General features: G+C 34.1%; 1 protein-coding gene across 1 annotated transcript in view; it reads left to right on the top strand.

Moving 5' to 3' along the window:
- Window positions 1-595: 595 nt before the first annotated feature.
- The window catches only part of LOC149079995 (uncharacterized), a 99815-nt gene continuing 81313 nt past the window's right edge, over window positions 596-19097 (top strand). The window contains exon 1 of the mRNA XM_089238583.1: window positions 596-907. Coding sequence (XP_089094709.1) covers window positions 739-907 — 169 coding nt within the window. The 5' untranslated portion in view covers window positions 596-738. The remainder of the gene's footprint in view (window positions 908-19097) is intronic.

Raw genomic sequence — 19097 nt, 5'->3', positions numbered from 1 at the left:
TGCTTGGTAAGTATGCATAATAACCAGTTGTTATGTGTAATAACAGCATTTATCATATTTAGCGTAGCGTATGACATTCAAAAGACTAGTCTTTACGTGTTTTTTTTGTTCTGACCAATTAAAAAAACAAATTTCGAATATCAGTCAGTCCCTATCGTTGATTGCACATAGTTCTTCAAGTTTTACATGAATTCTAAGGAAAAGTCTTATTATAATGAACGGTAAAAAAAACTCTTCCGGTTGGTGTTTTGTCTTCAAAGATAGAAGGAGAAAAAACTTTTCATTTCCATGTTCATTAGTCGCAGGAAAACGCTGATCACTCATCACATGTCAGTATAGAAGCAGAAAATAAAGGCTCGCGAGTTTCATTTTTTGATTCACCAGAGGGCGCCTGACAGGGATTTATGGTTTACTTGAAAGACAAAAAAAAAATAAATAAATAAAAATAAAGGATAGTGTGGATGGAGCGGACAGAGCGGTTGTGCAGGAGCCAAAGGGGTAAATGTGGAGAAAGCATAGAGGGCTAGCAGCAGCAGCAGTGGCTATAAGAAAGCAACTTCCTGCTCTGGAGAGCACATTCGGCCGCCAGCCTTCGTCTTAGACGCTCACTCGGGCTTGTTTTTAGGTGCACGCCGTCCGATAAGAAAACCTCGTTCAAAATCGAAACCAACTCGGATTTGAGTGGCGGGTTTGAGGAAAACAGCTGCTAACGATTTTTCTTTATAAGCGAATGCTGTGATGTGGATAGCGAACTTTGTACTTTGGGCCACCGTGATTGTGTTGGTGAATACGAAACACTCTCTCGACTCGTCTCAAATCAGTGACAAGGAGCGGCAAAGTGATCAAAACAAGAAAGAATTGCTATGGACAAGATTCGGAGGCTTATTATTCCGAAGAAAAAGAGATGGTGAGTTCTTTTCGTATTTGTATGATACACAATTGAATTGAATAATTTATATTATTAATTCTTGACTTGATGACTCATTAGGGCTGCAAACGGCAAAATACTGTCACCTATTCATCACGAGAAGTAAGTTTTTTTTATCAGTCAAGCCTGATAATGTAGAGTTTGACAGGTAAGTAACGAAACTATTTGCATTTTGGACTTGGTTTTATTCTGTTTAGTCTATTATAAAAGTAAGTTAAAATATTGTTTAATGATTGAAAAAATGTACCAATTCTTCCAACTTAAACTGCGTCAGAATCTTTGGATCATTAACACGTGTTTCGATTGATGGTGATTTACAGAAAAGATCGAGAGAACAAATTAGTTATTGATGTATGTACCGATGGTACCATAATAGAAACTTATCTATGGAACGATATAAATGAATATTGGTCACTTCATTAAACAAAATAACACGAATAAAAAATTCAACAAAAACCTCAAGATATTCTATAAATTATCTATATGTTTTTAGAACAATTTGAATGTGAATTATTTTATGCGATGATGCATTTGTGTGCGTGTTTATACTCAAACACGGTTCATGTTCATGTTTTAGAGAGCATTAACCTTACAAACCTTTAAACTTTTTTTTAAAGATTATTTTCCCGTTTCCATACAAAAATGTTGTTGTACACGAACATTTAGTGAGCTTCATATCAGATTAAAGGATATTCGATTTTTTATAAAAATAAAATATTGATTCAATAGGAAACAAATAATGTATTTTGAAATGGAAATATAATGCTGAATAGCTGCTTTGCTTTGTATAGGAATTTGACGAAGAAAAATAGCTCTCATACGCAATTTTGAACTAAAGTTATGTACATAAGACATGGGGGGGGGGGAAATCCAAGAAATATTTAAAATAAGAGGTAAAAAAAATTTTTCACTTGAAGAAATCCTTCACTTGAAATTACGAAATGCAGCTCTGTTGGAAATCGTGTATCTGATTGAAACTAATTCAATTTAGAAAACTTCTACGACTGGCGTCAATAAAATGTTTTCTTATTTCTCTCGATTTTAAATAAATTAAATGTATTTACATCATCTTTTGGGAGAAAGAAATTTTTTTCCCCGTTTTATAAGGCTATTGTTTACGTGATTATAGTGTAAATTAAGTGAATATCGGCTCTCTGCCTGCTACAAGTGTCATTTTTGAGGCATTCTATACCAAGAGTAAAATCAAAGCAAAATAAATTTTTATTAACGGTATACATAATTTTATTAATAGTTCAATTAAGGATGTAATATTTTTGATTTTTTCATGTACAGTAGTTTCATATACAGGGTGCAATGGTAAAAGGACGTATGACATTTTGCTGGTGAACCTTTGATCTTAGAGGCATACTTTCAATTAGAAAAAGTATCTAAATAACGTGTAGTACTCAGATATGCCACTCATGTTGCAAGGGGTTTTAAAGTTGTTAAAATAACAAATAACTTTTTATAAAGTCCCCGGGTGCCCAAAAACCAATTAGAAAGTTTTTGCACTGTCTCTCCTGATGCCAACAAAAAACATTCCACGTTCCCAAGTGCAACATTCACCGAGATATTCGAATTCGAAAAGCCGAGGAAAGTTAGGAAAACAGTATTAAATGCTGGTGAAACGGTTTTCCCGTATTTCATGCTGTTTTTTCCAAGTTTCCTTCGTTTTTCGAATTCGAATATTTCAGTGAATATTGCATTTAGAAACGCGGATTTTTTTTTTGGCATCAAGACAGACAGGGCAACAACTTTATAATTGGGTTCTTGAGCGCAGAGTGTCCGTATAAAAAGTTAACATTTTTATTTTAATAACTATACAATCCCTTGCAACACGAATGACATATCTGAGTACTACCTGTTATTTAGATACTTTTTCTAAATGGAACTATGCTTCTAGGATCAACGGTTCACTAGCAAATATTACATGAACTGGTGATTATGTATAATCTCTGTGCATTATCGGCAAATATGATGAATCGCCAATGAAATTACTCAAATTTACCCGAACTGTGCTTAAACTTCAGTCTAGGATGATCAACGTAATGCTGGTTTTGTTAGCTCATGTTTCACAGAAATAAGTGATTAAATTAAAGGATATTTCCATATGATTTTTCTATATTTATCAAAATTACCAACTTAATTTAGGAATGATGCATAATAACCGGTAAAAGTGATGAATGTTGTGAAATTTACCAAACTCATCAAGGCGGACGGTGGTTATGTAAAATTACCGATCTATGACATTTACCGTTTCATATATAATAGGGGAGACTTTTATTACTTAGAAAATCATTTTTCAAACTTTTTTTCAAAGATTTTTAGTTATTACCGTAGAATTTCACTAAATTCATTTTTAATACTTCGGTGATATCTTTTTTTTTTGTTCTACTAAACCGTGAGAGTTTGTGACGCACTGTATTTTCACTCTCAAAACTGTTACAGGGTAACTTCTGACCATATTTTGAACATTTATTTCAAATTAGAATCGTACCTCTACCATAAACGATATAAGACCAAATTAGCACTTACAGGACACCCTGCGCGCGCGCGCGCACGCACACAAAATAAATTTCACACATATATATATATAGATTATACTCGTGGAAAGGAAATTTAAATATTTTTAAATCTTTAGTTCTGTCAGTTACTTTGATGCTTGATGATTTCATTAAAGGTACAACATCCGTGATGTGTCAACATTTGTTTGCTATGTCTCGCACTGATGAACAATAAAATATTTCCTCACCTCTATTCCTCAGGAAATTTAGTTGGTGGAAGTTTTGAATAACCGTTTTTCCTCATATAAATGTATTGTATATGCGTTTTTTGCATATGTACGTATGCATTGTGTATAATCTACACGAATTTTTGATTTTATTTCATATTTGAATATTTGTTTTAATTTTTATCGAGTTGTGAAAATCATTCTAGACCTCTTAATAGCCTCTTGTGAACTACCCTTTTTAAAATCACGAGCTAAATAAGCATATAAATGTGATACTCAATAGCCAAAAAATTAGGAATACCCCTCACTCAAATTTTGAATCGTTCGTGCAGCACGTGAGCTGACGTAATAAACCGGATTTGCAGATAAAAAGCTTTCTTCGGTCAGAAGCACCAGGTAACGTTGCAATTTGTCTGCTCACAGGGAGAACAAGAGTTTTGAGTGACTTTGAACGCGGCATGATTGTGGGCAACAGAAGGGGTGATTCCAGTATCTTCGAAGCCGCTAACTTTCTTGGCTTTTCTCGTACAACAGTGTCTTGAGTCTGCAAAGAATGGCAGCTAAGCCAGAAAGCTTCGAGCGGAAAGCGGAATAGTGGGCGGAAATCGCTTGTGAACTTAGAGGTGCCAGGCAACTGACACGCATTGTGGGCAGCAACAGAAGAGTTACAACGCAACAAATTGCAGCGCAATACAACTCAGGATAATCGCAAAGCATAATTACCCTCACGTTCTACAAGTGGGATCTTAGTAGAAATTGGTTTTAATTACCGGTGACCGACAAGAGTCCCTTTGATTTCACTGCACAACAGAAGAAAACGACTTTTGTGGGCTGGAGAACGCCGAAATTGCACACACTTGATAAATGGAAGAAGTTTGCCTGATCAGGCGAAACAAGATTTCTTTCCATGACGTTGATGACAGAATCCGTGTGTGGCGCGAGCAGCACGAAGCCATAGATCGGGCATGCCACATGACAACTGTTTAAGTGGGTGGCGGCAGAATCACGGTCTGGAAAGCATTTTCCCGGTATACTCTTGGTTCGTTATTTCCATTGGAAACATACGTCAATGCCAGCGCTTACCCCCACATCGTTGTGACCACGTGAGCCCGTTTATGACCATAATGTTTCCTGATGATGATGGCTATGTCCAGCAGGACAATGCACCCTCCCACGGAGTTGGAATTATCTCAGATTGGTTTAAGGAACATGATTCAGAGTTGTAATTGCTTCAATGGCCCCCTCAGTCACCCGATCTCAACCCAATTGAGCATTTGTGGGTCGAGGTTTAAAGGTCTGTTAAAAGCTTCGAAACACCACCTTTTCTAATCTGAGGGAATTAAGAGCTGCCATTTCGTTAGCATGGGCTAATATTCCTCCTCAACGATTTCAGAACCTTGTAGAGTCCATGCCTAGAAGAATATCTGCTGTCCTCAAAGGCAGAGGAGGTCCCACACGATATTAGTGGTAAGTAGCAGGGTATTCCTAATTTTTTGGCCACTGGGTGCATATCAAAGAAAGTACTATACACTTCTGCAATATCATAAATGTATAATGGTGTTTTTAATATGAATTTATAGAATGTGGAACTTATGAATTTAAAGAATTTTAATGATATGTTATTCCTTAAAATTTCGATTTCAGTTTTTTTATAATGAAAATTATGAATTAGAAAACGTTTGAATTTTTAATATTACTTCTGTAGAAAGAATGCTATATTTTTCAAATACGTTTATATTCAAATATTCAAATTTGTATTCGTCAGAGAACAATAAGTGTATTTACGAGAAAAACGTTTCTTTCAAATAATCGAGACCAGACAATATTAAATTAGAAAAGCATATAGCTTCTTAGAGTATTTTGTTTGTGATAAAAATCAATGAAAGTAAAAAAAAACATCTAGCTTCTAAAATATTTAAGGAAATTATTTTTTAAGGAAAGTTATTTTTTAAAATCTTCATACGATGCTTAACCTTTAATATTTAAAAATTATTCATATTTTTACGAACGAAGAGAAAAATTTCATAGCGTGATTTCCATGAAGTATTTGTGTTCATTGTGAAGAAAAAGTTTAAAGGTTAAAATATTTATAAAAATTTTCTCGAATTCTACGACTTGACGACAGGAAAAGATTTGTCGAATCATCTGTTTTTGTTCTCACAAATGAATAAAAAGTTTTGCAGTTTTTAAATTTTTTATTCGTAAAACCACAAAAAACATTATTTGAATATATTAAACGTTAATTTTATTAGCATTTCAGGAGAATATAACTGATGGATTTGCTTTTATTTTATATTGAATACATTCATTTAACTAATTAATGCAATTTTTAATTAGTCTACATGAAAAAATAATTTATTTTTAATGACCATGTTTAATTTACCAATAGAAAATGACTACTTAACAATTTTGATTAATTAATTTATTGATTTACTGATTCGAGAGTAATTTCTACTTTTTAAAAGTTCTTCAGAGCAAGGCAAATGCCCGAAATGGGCAAAAAACTGTCGGGCAACAATGGTTTTGGGCCTCAACAATCACTTTCGGAACGTTTACTTTGGTTACCGTGGTTCCCTAGCAATGCGTTTCCGACGTACATATGCCTTTACAATGGTTTGCCACTTTTTCAATCCTCTTATTAATGAGGCTTTTTGAATAGACGTCAGAACCATCATCACCATCACTTTGAGGGTCAGGCAAAGGATGATCCCCATAGAAATCAGTGTTAAAACTGCCGATTTTACTGTAGAAATGCGGAAATTTAGTGGGGTTTTCCGCCACATCAATAATTTTAAAAATTGTATTTAATTTTCGATTTTTGAAATATTGAGTTCGCTTAGAGATACGAAGCCCAGAAAATTAAATATGAAGTAATTAGCCGGACCTACATTTGAGTTGGATATCCATGCAATAACATTGATTTCAACTGTTTATTTATATCTTCTCGTGCATGAAAATTAATGCCTCCGTATTGTCTTTTAATATTCAACTGCATAAATTCGTATAGTTTAGGATATTTTAAAATTAATTATGAGCCCGTGAAGTACATCGAAGAAATTCCACAGCTTTAATTAAGCATTTTTTGAAGCAGAAAAACGCAGATAGATAACTTGAAGTTCAGGGGGGGGGGAATCGAAATACCTAGTGCGCCTTAAAAAAAAGGAAAAAATATATTTATTTCTACGTTTCCTTAAATATAGATTTGTTTCTTTCATGAATCGCGCAGGAAGTCGCCATATTGGTTAACTTAGACACGGTTTGTATGTCCCTCAAAGAAAGAAGGAGCTATCATGTGATCCACACAAAGCCTCATTGAAGAAAACCCGGGCAGCGCCGGGTATTATAGCTAGTGTAACAATAATTTTGGTAACAATCTAATGGTTACTGTCTTTATTTTCATACATTTAAATAAATTTTTGAAAATTTAGTTCAAGTTACGGAACTTCTTGCGCCCAAGATGAAATCACATTGTGTAAGTGATTGAGAGGGATCCAGAGGCCCCACTAAAGAACGGAGCCCATAACCTGCGGGCTTAAGTGAGACTTGGGTTCTGAAAATAATTATGTTGAAAAGTTATAATTATAGGATCGAAGTATGCTTGATTCAACTCAAACTACATTCAGAAAAATAACAGATGTATGCAGAATTTGATCATTTTTGTCGCATCACGGTCATTTCCTGCACACGTGGGCTAATTAGACCGGGACCTACAAATTATTGCCCATTCCGAACGGCAGCCTTCTTTTATACGGAGAGGTTGCTGCGCTAACCCCTCTATGTGGGACTCCACAACAACCGTAATAAAGCGGTAACAACCTTTTTCTGTGGTGATGTCGCTTACCTGTTGTACCCCTGTGTTAGGAAAGTTTCTGACAAGGACGAGCTGGGTATCAAACTCATGAAACCTCTGAATATCCTTTGGTACTTCAGGTGAGTATCTTATCGACCTGGGCTACCGCGTCCGTTTGCAAAATTATTTTGAGCAGAATGGATGGGTTAAAATAAGCACAGGGTGGAAAATAAAGACCGTTTCAGCTCAAATAACTCTTGAATGTTTGGTAATAAAAACGTACTTATAATTATAGAAAGGGTACAAATATTCTGCTAATTTTAGATGCCATTTATTTTATTAGGGGCCGCATATGTACAGATAAAAAATTCAATTTTTATACGCTCCCCCGTTCTCTAATTTTCAATTGAAACGTTGTTGCACTACGTATGAGCCCAAGAAAAAGAAAAAATTCCATGTTTATAATAGCTGATATATTTGGATTAAAAGAAACACTGAAAATGACGGCAAGAAAAACATGAAGAGCATGAACAGCATAGATATAGTTAGCTTGTTTCTTGATGCATGTTGTTTTTCTTTCATTTTCAGCGATTTATGAATTCAAATATCATAACTAATGTAGCACTTATGAACTTGGATTTTTTTGTTGGGCCTCAGAGACAGCGCAAAAACTTTTCAATTGAAAATTGGAGAACATGGGGAACGAATAAAAATTTAATTTTGTATCTAGTTACATATGCGGCTCCCTAGTAAAATAAATGACACATTTAAAAAATAAGCACGTAATTTGAATATTTTTTCTAATTAAACTATGTTTCTATAACTCTAACGGTTTATGAGTTATTTAATCTCAAACAGACTAAGTTTTTTCACCCTGTTCAAAATTTATTAAATCATATCATTGCTTTGAGCAACATAGCAAAATGAAATACAGAAAAAAGGATACAGATACGGAAAACTTCACTTTTGTCAACAAATTACAAAATAGCGGAAGGGAATGAATCCATTTCGAATATCTGATGTACAGCACACCACTGCTACCCATTAAAAACACTCCGGAAATACAAATACAAATACAACGCCACAACAGGCAAAATGCCCAACGAGGTGGCTGATAAAAAGATGCCCATAAAAATATGGATGTCATATATTTCAAAAATACAGCAACCCAATTAAAAATGCAATTAACATAAATTATAAACAATATATACACATGATAAAATATTATACAACGCCCATAAAGAATACTTATGGTTGTCTTATTCTAAGAATGGAGAGCTTCTCGATTTACCCCAACATGTTTATCGTATTTCTTTTTGAACGTGTCAATTGTGTTACAATTTACTACCTCCGGGGGTAAGCTATTCCATTTATTAACAACCCTATTAGAGAAAAATTCCCTGCGACACCATAACCTTGCATTGTCCCTCACCAATCGATACTGGTGTCCCCTTGTAAAAGCAGTCGATTGGCGGTGTACTAAAAGTTCATGGTCCATCCTATCCATCCCATTGAAAATTTTGAACACTTCGATCATATCTCCTCGACATCTGCGTTCGTCCAATGTAAACATATTCAAAAAATGAAGTATCTCTTCATAACTCAAGGCCTGTGTGCCAATAAGGACACGCGTAGCTCTTCTCTGCACCCCTTCAACCAAGTCTATGTCCCTCTGTAGGTATGGTCTCCAAAACCTTACAGCATACTCCAGTCCAGGACGAACTAAGCCTCGAAAAAGCGGAAGAATGACTTTAGGAGAACGCGAAGAGACTTTTTTGAAAATGAGACCAAGCATTCTATTCGCTTTTTTGACCACCGCTGAACAATGTTCAGAAAACCTAAGCCGCTCGTCAATTAGAATTCCCAAATCGGTGACCCTAGTTGCATCCGGGATAGTGACACCATTCAACTCGTAAGAGAACCGTGGGTTGTTCGAACCAAAATGAGCGACCATGCACTTATCAACGCTAAACGTCATGCTCCATTCATTTGCCCATGCTGCAATCCTGTTTAAGTTGGTCTGGAGCAACTCCCTATCGCTTTCATTCCCGATTACCCCCATTAGCTTCACATCATCTGCGAATTTGCTAGTAATCCCATCGATACCCTGATCGAGTTTATCGATAAAAAGTGAAAAAAGTATGGGGCCAAGGACACTTCCTTGAGGAAATCCACTTGTGACGCCTGTCCAACCAGAGAATTCCCCGTTCACCATAACTCGTTGCGACCTATCTCTTAACCACGATTCTATCCAATTCAGCAGATTGCCCCCAATTCCAATCTCGTGTAAACGCTTCAAGAGTTTGCCATGTTGGACCCGATCGAATGCCTTCTGGAAATCAAGGTAAACAACGTCGACATTTTTGCTCTTATCCAAAGCCTTAGTCACGTGATCATAGAAGCAAAGGAGGTTAGTTACACATGGCTTCCCCTTCCTGAACCCATGCTGATTATCCGACAATACATTATTCTCGTCTATCCACTTCACAAACTGCCTTTTGATGATAATTTCCAAAATTTTCGAGTGGGAGCTCGTCAAACTCACTGGACGATAATTTGACACCGCTTCTCTACTACCCTTCTTAAATATCGGAACAACGTTAGCAAGTTTCCAATCTCTTGGGACGATACCCTCAGCAACACTACTCCTGTATATCTGTGCGACTGGCCCCAACAATTCATTAGCACATTCCCTGAGGACCCTGGGATAGATATCAAAGTTTGTGTAGTTTATCCTTTTCATCAATGCTTGTAGATATAAATAGCAACTCTAAGATCGATTTCCAAATTTTTATTTGAAAAGGAAAACAAGAAATTTTAATGGATCATCAGAAATTCACTTGCGCGCGTAGGATTTTGAAAATACCAAGATTGTCAAACACCGATTGTGAATATTTAGATCGAGAAATGCAAAATACATAGTAATTTCATTTTTGTATACTCATGCAGACTGCTTGATTTAGAGAGAAACACCGAATCATGTGTACCTAACATGGTCTGTTTGTAACTTATAAACGTATATCAAAGTATTCAAGTCATCTGAGAAAAGTGTATTTGTGGTCAATGTGGGGAACTAGAGAAATAATTTTATTTTCAATCTAAGAATGTATTTGAATGAGAGGAATTTCAAATGTTAGTTTGGAGAATCCTTGGAGTTTTTATTCTGAAAGTGACTATAATTATCTCAATGCTTACGCTACTAAATATAAGTATTAATTACTTATCAACAGATTATGAAATATTCATTAGTGTTCCACAGCTAAAAATATAACATTTCCGTTGGTGGATTTGGTTTTATTGGCGAGTTTTCAAAGAAATCTTTACGATTCTTGAGTGGCCAGAATTCAATTTAAAAAAAAGAAGGGGATGTATATGTACTGAAATACCAGGTGGTTAGAAATAAACTGACACTACTCAGACGTATCTAGCGTCCATTCTGATGAAACTTGGTACATAAGACTTATGAACCATGGGGAAAAGAAAAAAAATTTAATAAAATAGTTAAATTTTTTACCACCAGGTGTAAAAGTGGCGCATTTTATCGTAGTTATCTTGTTCCCATGATTCAAATAACGTATATAATAAGTTTCAGTGAAATGCGTTCACCATAACGGGCGTTACGTGGGTCGGAGTGGTGTCAGAATAATTAAGAGGATTCAATTAATTAGTTTTAGGTCCCGGTCGAATTAGTACTCGCTTACTGAAAATGACCATGATGCGACAAAAATGATCAAATGATCAAACTTTTAATTAGAAAAAGTATTCATATAATGTGTGTGTGGGATATCAGATATCTTATTCATTTTACAAGAGGTTGTATACGTATATTAAATACATAATTTATTTTTTTAGATAATCCGAGAATGAACTGAATCGATAATCCGAGATGAACTGAACCGAGACCAACTCGGATTACCAAAAACTTGGGTTATCCGAAAGTAATAGAAAACGACTTCCCAAGAGAGGGGGGGGGGAGTGTCCTACTTCTACCTATATATTTATTGTCCATAATTCAACGGTTTAATTCATTACTCAACTGCTAGGAACCATAGACTCTGTTTAAGAAAGGCTGACAGCATCTCAGGACTTGGGGGGGGGGGAAAGGCTGATATTATTATTTTTTTGTACTATAGAGGTGCCTAGGTATCAACCAGAAACCACAGTCTAGGGATCAAGACCTCTTTCTAACTGAAATTACTCGCATTTGCGAGAAAGTGGGTCTTGCTTGGTGAAAAACAGGTTTTGAAAAGGAATTCTGAAAAATTCCAGCATCTTGGGTTATCCGAAAACTTTAAGTTTCGAGACTAACTGTACAGACTTATACCCATACAACTAAAATCTAGAAACTTAGTCCTGCGTTTAATTAAAGGAAAAAGGTTTAATGTGTTAAATAACCACCGATATATCGCAAAGTGAAACAATTAACAGGTTATGGGGGCATCTGAGAAGCAAGAAAGGTTTGATATCATATTTGTACTGTACTTATACATCTTATTTATAAATGCATATAATTGGGTTCGACCATCACGTGAATGAATAAATATTTTTCTTCAAACACTGAACGACAATTTATTTCATAGTTTTAAATCTGTTAAGAACTCAAATATATAGGATCTTCATTCAATAATGTTTATCTTATAGCTGGTACCGCTGAAGAAGTAAGTACTCCGTCACAAAAAAATATATGCTGAACGTATGAAAAATAATAATAATGGTTTTAAAAATTTAATATCTCAACAAGTGTTCAACTCAAAAACACAGACATTTTTTTTAATCAGTAAACAAAGGAATAAAAGCTTCTTAATGTAAGGTATTAGTAAGGAGGGTAAATAAAGATTAAAATTTGTATTTTGAAAAATAAAAGCTTGAGATCGACTCATTGTTCGAATTTTTTTTAAATGTTTATCAAAGTGTTCAAGTCATTGGAGAAAAAATGTATTTGTGGTGTCAATATGGAAAACTAGAAAAATATTTTTTTATCAATCTAATAATGCATTTGAATGAGAGTAATTACAAATGCTAGATTAAATAAATAAATAATATTAAGTAAAGGAATAAAAGTTTTTTTTTCAATATAAGGGGGACAAAATAAAGATTAAAATTTGTATTTTGATATATGTACAGCCCTTCCAAAAATAAATCTCTGAGATCCCCGCATTATTCGGAAACTTTTTTTAAACTATAATTATGTTTCCGTGATCAACGGTGTGAAAGTTGACGGGATGTAAAAGGACTTTATTTTGAATCTGGTATACGAGGCAATTTCTCAAAAAGAAGTTATATTAATATACCACAAAGAAAATACATGTCTTTCGTACGTGGATCCACATGGAATACGGTATATGTTGGCTCATTTTCTCATTTTTCATCCGGAACATACAAGATAATGTATTTATTTTCTTTTGGATAATATGGTATAGAGAAATAGTCGCATAACAATGCATTTTTGAAGAACACATCCGTGCAACAGAAAATATGTGAAATTCCTCAGATATCAACATGTATAATGAGTTGATTCGGCTTTCAAATGTCTTCCAAGGTATGAATTTCACTAGATTGCATTTCGAATTCCAATAAAAGTTCTTTTAATTTCTCATGAGATAGATTTCATTAGAAAGTCATTAGGGAATGTTTAATTAAAACGCTCAATATTAAGTGTAACTTCTTAGTTTAATTGAAAATCCTTTTAACGTTCTCATTTACTCATTCATTTACGTGTATCGTAGTGAATAAAGTGATGTATCAAAAATCCTTTTCAGGTAACATCTAATAAAACAATCGTAGACAGGATATCTAAGTAGATACGTGGAATTGAATACGTGGAATTTGCGAATAAATTACGATGAAAAATTATACATTGTTAATTCGATTTTTTTTTGTGAAATGTTGAGTAAATTGTTAATGTTTTTTTTAATAGATGTGAACTTTAATAAATATAGTATCAAAGTAGGAAATATATTTTATTAATTTCTTATATGAATTTAGTGAAAATGAATATCCCCATGAAAAGGTAATACAGTATCTCTCAAAAGTCTTTTGATAAATGCAATAATGTTTGTAGCGACAATCCATTTTCATGCACTGCCATGTCCTTAACATATGTGAAACAGAAGAAGATATTTATCGACACCTGTAGCTGAAATCCGTTTATTTGGGTTAGTAAGCTTTAATTGTCTAATTTTTGTTTTTGAACGGATCAAAAGTGTTTTGAAAAATATAGTTTAATCAAATATGGAAGTAATTAATTCATTCATATTTAGTATGAATTTATAGTAGGATTATGCAGAACACATAATGAAAACTGTAAAACATAAAAATAATTCGGTGGATTTTATTCGGGGAAGACCAATTAAGACTTAACACTAGAATGGCAGGAGCAGTCACTGACTGTTTTTGATATTGAAAACGATATAATTTCGATAGTATTTGACGTATACACTCAATTTTTCGTGACTTTTCATTATTTCTATACTTCTGTTTGTGTACAAAAATGTGAAGATTTCGAAGGTTTTGTTCTGGAGTTATCGACGTTTATACCTAGAACAGCAAAGAGCAGTCATTTTGACTACTATACGTAAATTTTATATATTTTCTCGTTGTGGCCGGCATTGTATGGTTTTGCTTTTAGGTATATTCCCTATCATTCGCTGATGGCACACATAACACGTATCCACTAGTAATATACAGATAAGAAAAAAATAATATCTGTTGCATCATGTTACTTAGCTAGCTAAAACGGCTTTTTGCGGGGGCAGCAGAAGTTCATTCATTCACAATCAGAACACCATTTCTTATTTAGCTATAGATCAGAGTTGAGGAAACTTTCTTTTTTATGATCGTACACATGTGCATGTTCAGTTTTTGTTTTCGTCACATTTTCCATAACTCATCATGTGGCATGAAAGCTGCTTTGAAAAAGCATTTAGAAGACGGACATGTTTGAACGATAATAATATTATATCAGAACTAAAATTGTATTTCGGACAATGAATCTGAGGCTGAGGAAACTTACGAAGCAAACTCTGACAATGAAGATTATGATTTTCTGCTGTATCCACCCGAAAGAGTAATGTAGTGATTCCGGAAAAAAGACTAATTTTTCGTGGATAATACTGATGAAAGAGAAAGACAAAAAAGTTTTTTTTTTTTTTTTTTAAATTTGTGTACTCTTTATAAATTAATTTGTAGAATGAAATTTTAGTAGTTATTAGCAGTTCTCCTCAATAGTGCAAATTTATGGGGACATAATATTATATGTTATACATAGCGTGCGCAAACAACTAAATTGCCTGAATAGAAAAGACAGCGATACACACATGTAAAAAGACATACATCATATAAATGTAACACTGTACGATGTGATGTTAGTACAATGTTTATCTTTCTTTTTTTCATGGTGAATCTTGTCAACAACTGTCCTTTATATTTTTATATATACAGTTGGATAGTTCTTTATGGACACCCTGTATGCTTAAAAAGGGTAAATTTCTTGAAATTAATAAATTGACCCTGTGGAACAAAACTTGTTATTTTTATTCACAAAATCGAGTGATTAAATAAATTGTTATAAAAAAGAAGCAGCAGTCAAAATGACCGATGGTGGCCCTTATAGGTATATCGTATAGTCCGGCCCTTCTAATTTTAAAGTAAGGGATGACGTCAAGCTCTAGTGGCAAGTAATTTTGGTACTTCAAACAGTTCGTAATTTTTAAAAACATGTTTAATAATTTCGGGAACCCGTAGAAATTAATTGTTTTTCAATACGACCAAAGAAGACAACAGATAGGACAGATAGAACAATCAAATGAAAACAGAGATATCTTCAAAATGTCCACCAAGTGAAAAATTCTGATGAATTTAATTCAGAATACGGATTGAAAGGGAGTGTATCACTTGTTTGGTTGTCTTTAAAGTGGAAAAAAAAATCGCTTAATTACAGAAAGTCAAGGGAGAGAGAGAATTATGCCGATCTTCCTATATATACAAGAGAAACAGTCCAAGATACAAATTGGTAATATATAGTATATATATGAGGTATTACAGGTTGTTATAGGTAGTTATAAGGTAAATTATAAGTCAATCATTAAGGTATTATAGGTTCTTTGTGTTAAACATGGAGACGAAAGTAGGGATGTTTTTCGGCTAAATGTGTCGGTCCTCTTAAACCTTCTGGAGAAAAAAAAACAACAACAAGGGACAAGTTCCGTCTCTAAAATGTATTTCATAACCACACGTCATCCTTAACGACATGAAACATGGCACTATTACTGATATTTCTGCAAGATAGTAACCGTAATTATTGCTCAAAAGTTGTTAGACATTACTTGTAAGGCAACAAAATGAGAGTTTTATGGGTGGTGAAGTCAGAGCCATCACTTAAGTACCACCAAGCATTAATGGATTGAGTTCAATAGACGAGTCAGAGCCAGGAATTATCTAAATTCGATGGATTTTTTTTAATTGTGGGAAAAAATGGTAAAAAATATCCACTGACCATGGACAAGCACATTGAGTCTATTTCAAAGACATGCCCAGTAGTTTTACAATCCAAAGATTTTCCAATGAAGATTTGACTTATTGTACTTTATTATAATACCCATGTGACATGACTGGATTTGACTATTTATTAGTTACTTAAATTCTTATTTGTTTGTGTCAAAAGACTTTCGACCCACCATAGAAGTAATTTTTTTTAATGATTTTACAAAGTGTATAGTTAAGCAATTTCTTATCTTAGTCATAATAGTTTGTAATGAGATTGAGTGTTTGTGTTTCATACGACAGATTTAATTAAAAAATTCAAATAAGAAATTTTTTGACAAATTTATTGTTGTCAAAAGACTGTTGAGCGCTACTGTAAGTGGTATTATAAATACGCATTATTTTATACGTATTGTGTGTATTTTAATGATAATAAACATTTTCAAAATAAGTTTATAGTTTTTAAATAATTTTCGAAGCGGAATGTTAGTTTCTAAGGTCGGGTAATTCGACCGAGAGAATTTCACATTACGATTCCATTTCACTCGTCACGCAAGTTCAGTTTTATGTTCAGCAGTAAGGTATCACAAATAATCTTGAAATAATGAAAATATATGACGCAGAAGTTCGTTTCTTACGAGCGACTCATCGATATTATAAGACAAGAAGAATAAGTAACGGATAGAATACGCACATCGTCTCCGTTCACTGGACATCAATGGCCATCAACATACATTGCGGTTCTCTATTTATATTTGCTAAGGTGTTGTCACCTTGTAATCATTCTAGAAGATGATGATATTGATCGAAACGCATGCTCACATTGTTTAGGAATTCTGCGGCACTTAATAATGGTGACATTCGAAGGTTGCATGAACTGCGCTTTCGGACAGATGTAGCTTAATCGAGAGTTCTTGCTACAATACGATGACAACGTTAGTGATTACTCATTCTGAACAGTTGATGTGAAGTTAAATATCTTGATACTATAAAAATCTTGATGTACTATGGAAGAAACGGTATTGAATGGGTTTTTTTTATTTTAAATAAGAAAAATAACTGTAAAAAGGCACAATAAAAAAAAAACGAACAGATTTAAAACTTCCAAATGTGTTGCCACACATCTTCAGACAAGGTGTTCAAGCAAAAAAAAAAAAAAAAAAAAATACACACACACACACACACAGAAAAACATTTTTAGGACTGAAGCAAAGCAAGTTATAACATGAATTTCATGAATTTCAGACATTTTCGTAAAAACGTGTCAATCCAGCCAAGATCTAAAAGAGTAGTATAAAAATTTATATCTAATAAAATTCTTCCATAATCACAGGAGTCCTGTTGCAACAAAGCATTGGTCAGAGGCGGAAGCAACATCCAGTATATACGGAATTCAAGTGTGTACGCAGGGAATAGTGCATTACATTGTATGTTCATGAAAAACTAAACTGGTCAGCGATCCTCTTCCCGTCATTTCAGAAAGTTTTTTGAGAGGAGAGGCCTGAGCCTTCAGGTTCTAGCTATCATCATGATTATCCCCGCTTCTTTCGTGCGTATTTAAACTGAGTCGGAGCCTTATCATAACATGGTCAGTATCTAAAACCACGAGATCCCAATCATTTTTCAATTTCGTTCATACAATTGGGTACTAAATGCCCTGCTCTTCTGGGGCTCCAGTAGCGCAGAAAACCCTTCACAACTCTCGGGCTCCCTAGAATACCATGGACGTTCAAAGTTAGTAATTTTGGAATTTTTTCGAGTCGCTCTATCATATGAATGCCTTTTGGATAAATTTGAAAACATTCATTATCCATAGGTCGTGACATTTAAAGGAAGAAAAAAGATTTTGTACCACAATTTTTTTAATTTTTTTCCACAATTTATATTCACTATTCGCTTTTACTTTGTGGTATATTTGTAGAAAACTCGCGGAAAGAAATTTAACGACATCTCAAACGACGTGATATCAAGTCAGAGTCCAGAGCAACACTAATTTTAAGTTCTGCTCTTAAGTTAACTTTAACACAGAGCACAGTGCCTCGAAATAGCAACGCTGTCACATCAGCCGATGATGTCATCCCAAGGTCAACGAATATTTATAACATGCTTTATTTAATGTTCTATCGAGAGCGATATCAAGATTCTTGTGTCATCTAGTATTTTCAAGTTAACAAATTTTTCGTGATCGACACTTCTCGTGGCATTCACAAATTAAGCGCCTTATCCCGGTTTTAAAAAACAAGACATATTTTACGACAAAATTTAAACTTTTATTCAAATTTTTTTATTTAATTAAAACGGCTTCTAAAATAATGTGTGATAATATTTTGAGTATTTCTTTGGCTGTAAGTTACATCTAAGATTAATGGTTTAGGAATCAACTATTCGTTAAGGCAAATACAAAACCTGAAGTCATAACAGTCAAATTGCTCGAAAAGGTGGCGGAAAAGAAGAAACAAAGAAAAAAGATAGTATTTAGGAAAGATAAGAATATATAGGAAAAAAAAGAAGAAAAATATCAAAACAACCCATAAAAATGGTTGCCATAGTCCGAATACACCAACCCAAAGTTAGGAACAATTTAGATTAATAAACTAAAATAAGTAAAGGTATAATGCACTGCTCATAAAAAAATATTGTTGTCATTCATCTAAGTAAGGACAGCCCACCAACTCACCAAATTTCCATTTAAAGGTGTCTATCGTGGGGGAATTTACGACAAACAGAAGGTAAGATATTCCCATTATAGGAATGAACAGCCGGCATGAAACGAAACATTGGCCATTCTTCCTTAAAATATTTACTATAACGAGACTTGAGAAAAATGAAGAACGTCACAGTAACATATCTAATGCAATCAACAATTATACAAAATGCATCTCCGTCGTCTACGGATAGGCGGAATACTAGATAAAGACTTCAAATTCCCTATCGCTATCCTAAATTAGAAGCATTGGTCAAAATCCTTTTCTGTAAGAACCGACATTTGATGCTTGAAGCCGCTGTGTCGGAAGATGCATTAATAGAAATTCTGGTGATCCCTTTGTCGCGTGTATAATGAATTTTTAATGGGGTTTTCAGTTTCAGCAACCGGAATATGCATATGAGCGAACCCTTTCGATTGAGACCAGAGAAATCGGTGGGTAGATGTTATGACATTATTGTGC

The sequence above is a fragment of the Pholcus phalangioides genome, unplaced genomic scaffold (assembly GCF_987345545.1).
Source record: "Pholcus phalangioides strain wild (caught in Gottingen) unplaced genomic scaffold, Ppha-v1.0 ptg000011l_1, whole genome shotgun sequence".
Classification (NCBI taxonomy): Eukaryota; Metazoa; Arthropoda; class Arachnida; order Araneae; family Pholcidae; genus Pholcus; species Pholcus phalangioides.
This window is presented reverse-complemented; position numbering and strand designations above follow the sequence as displayed.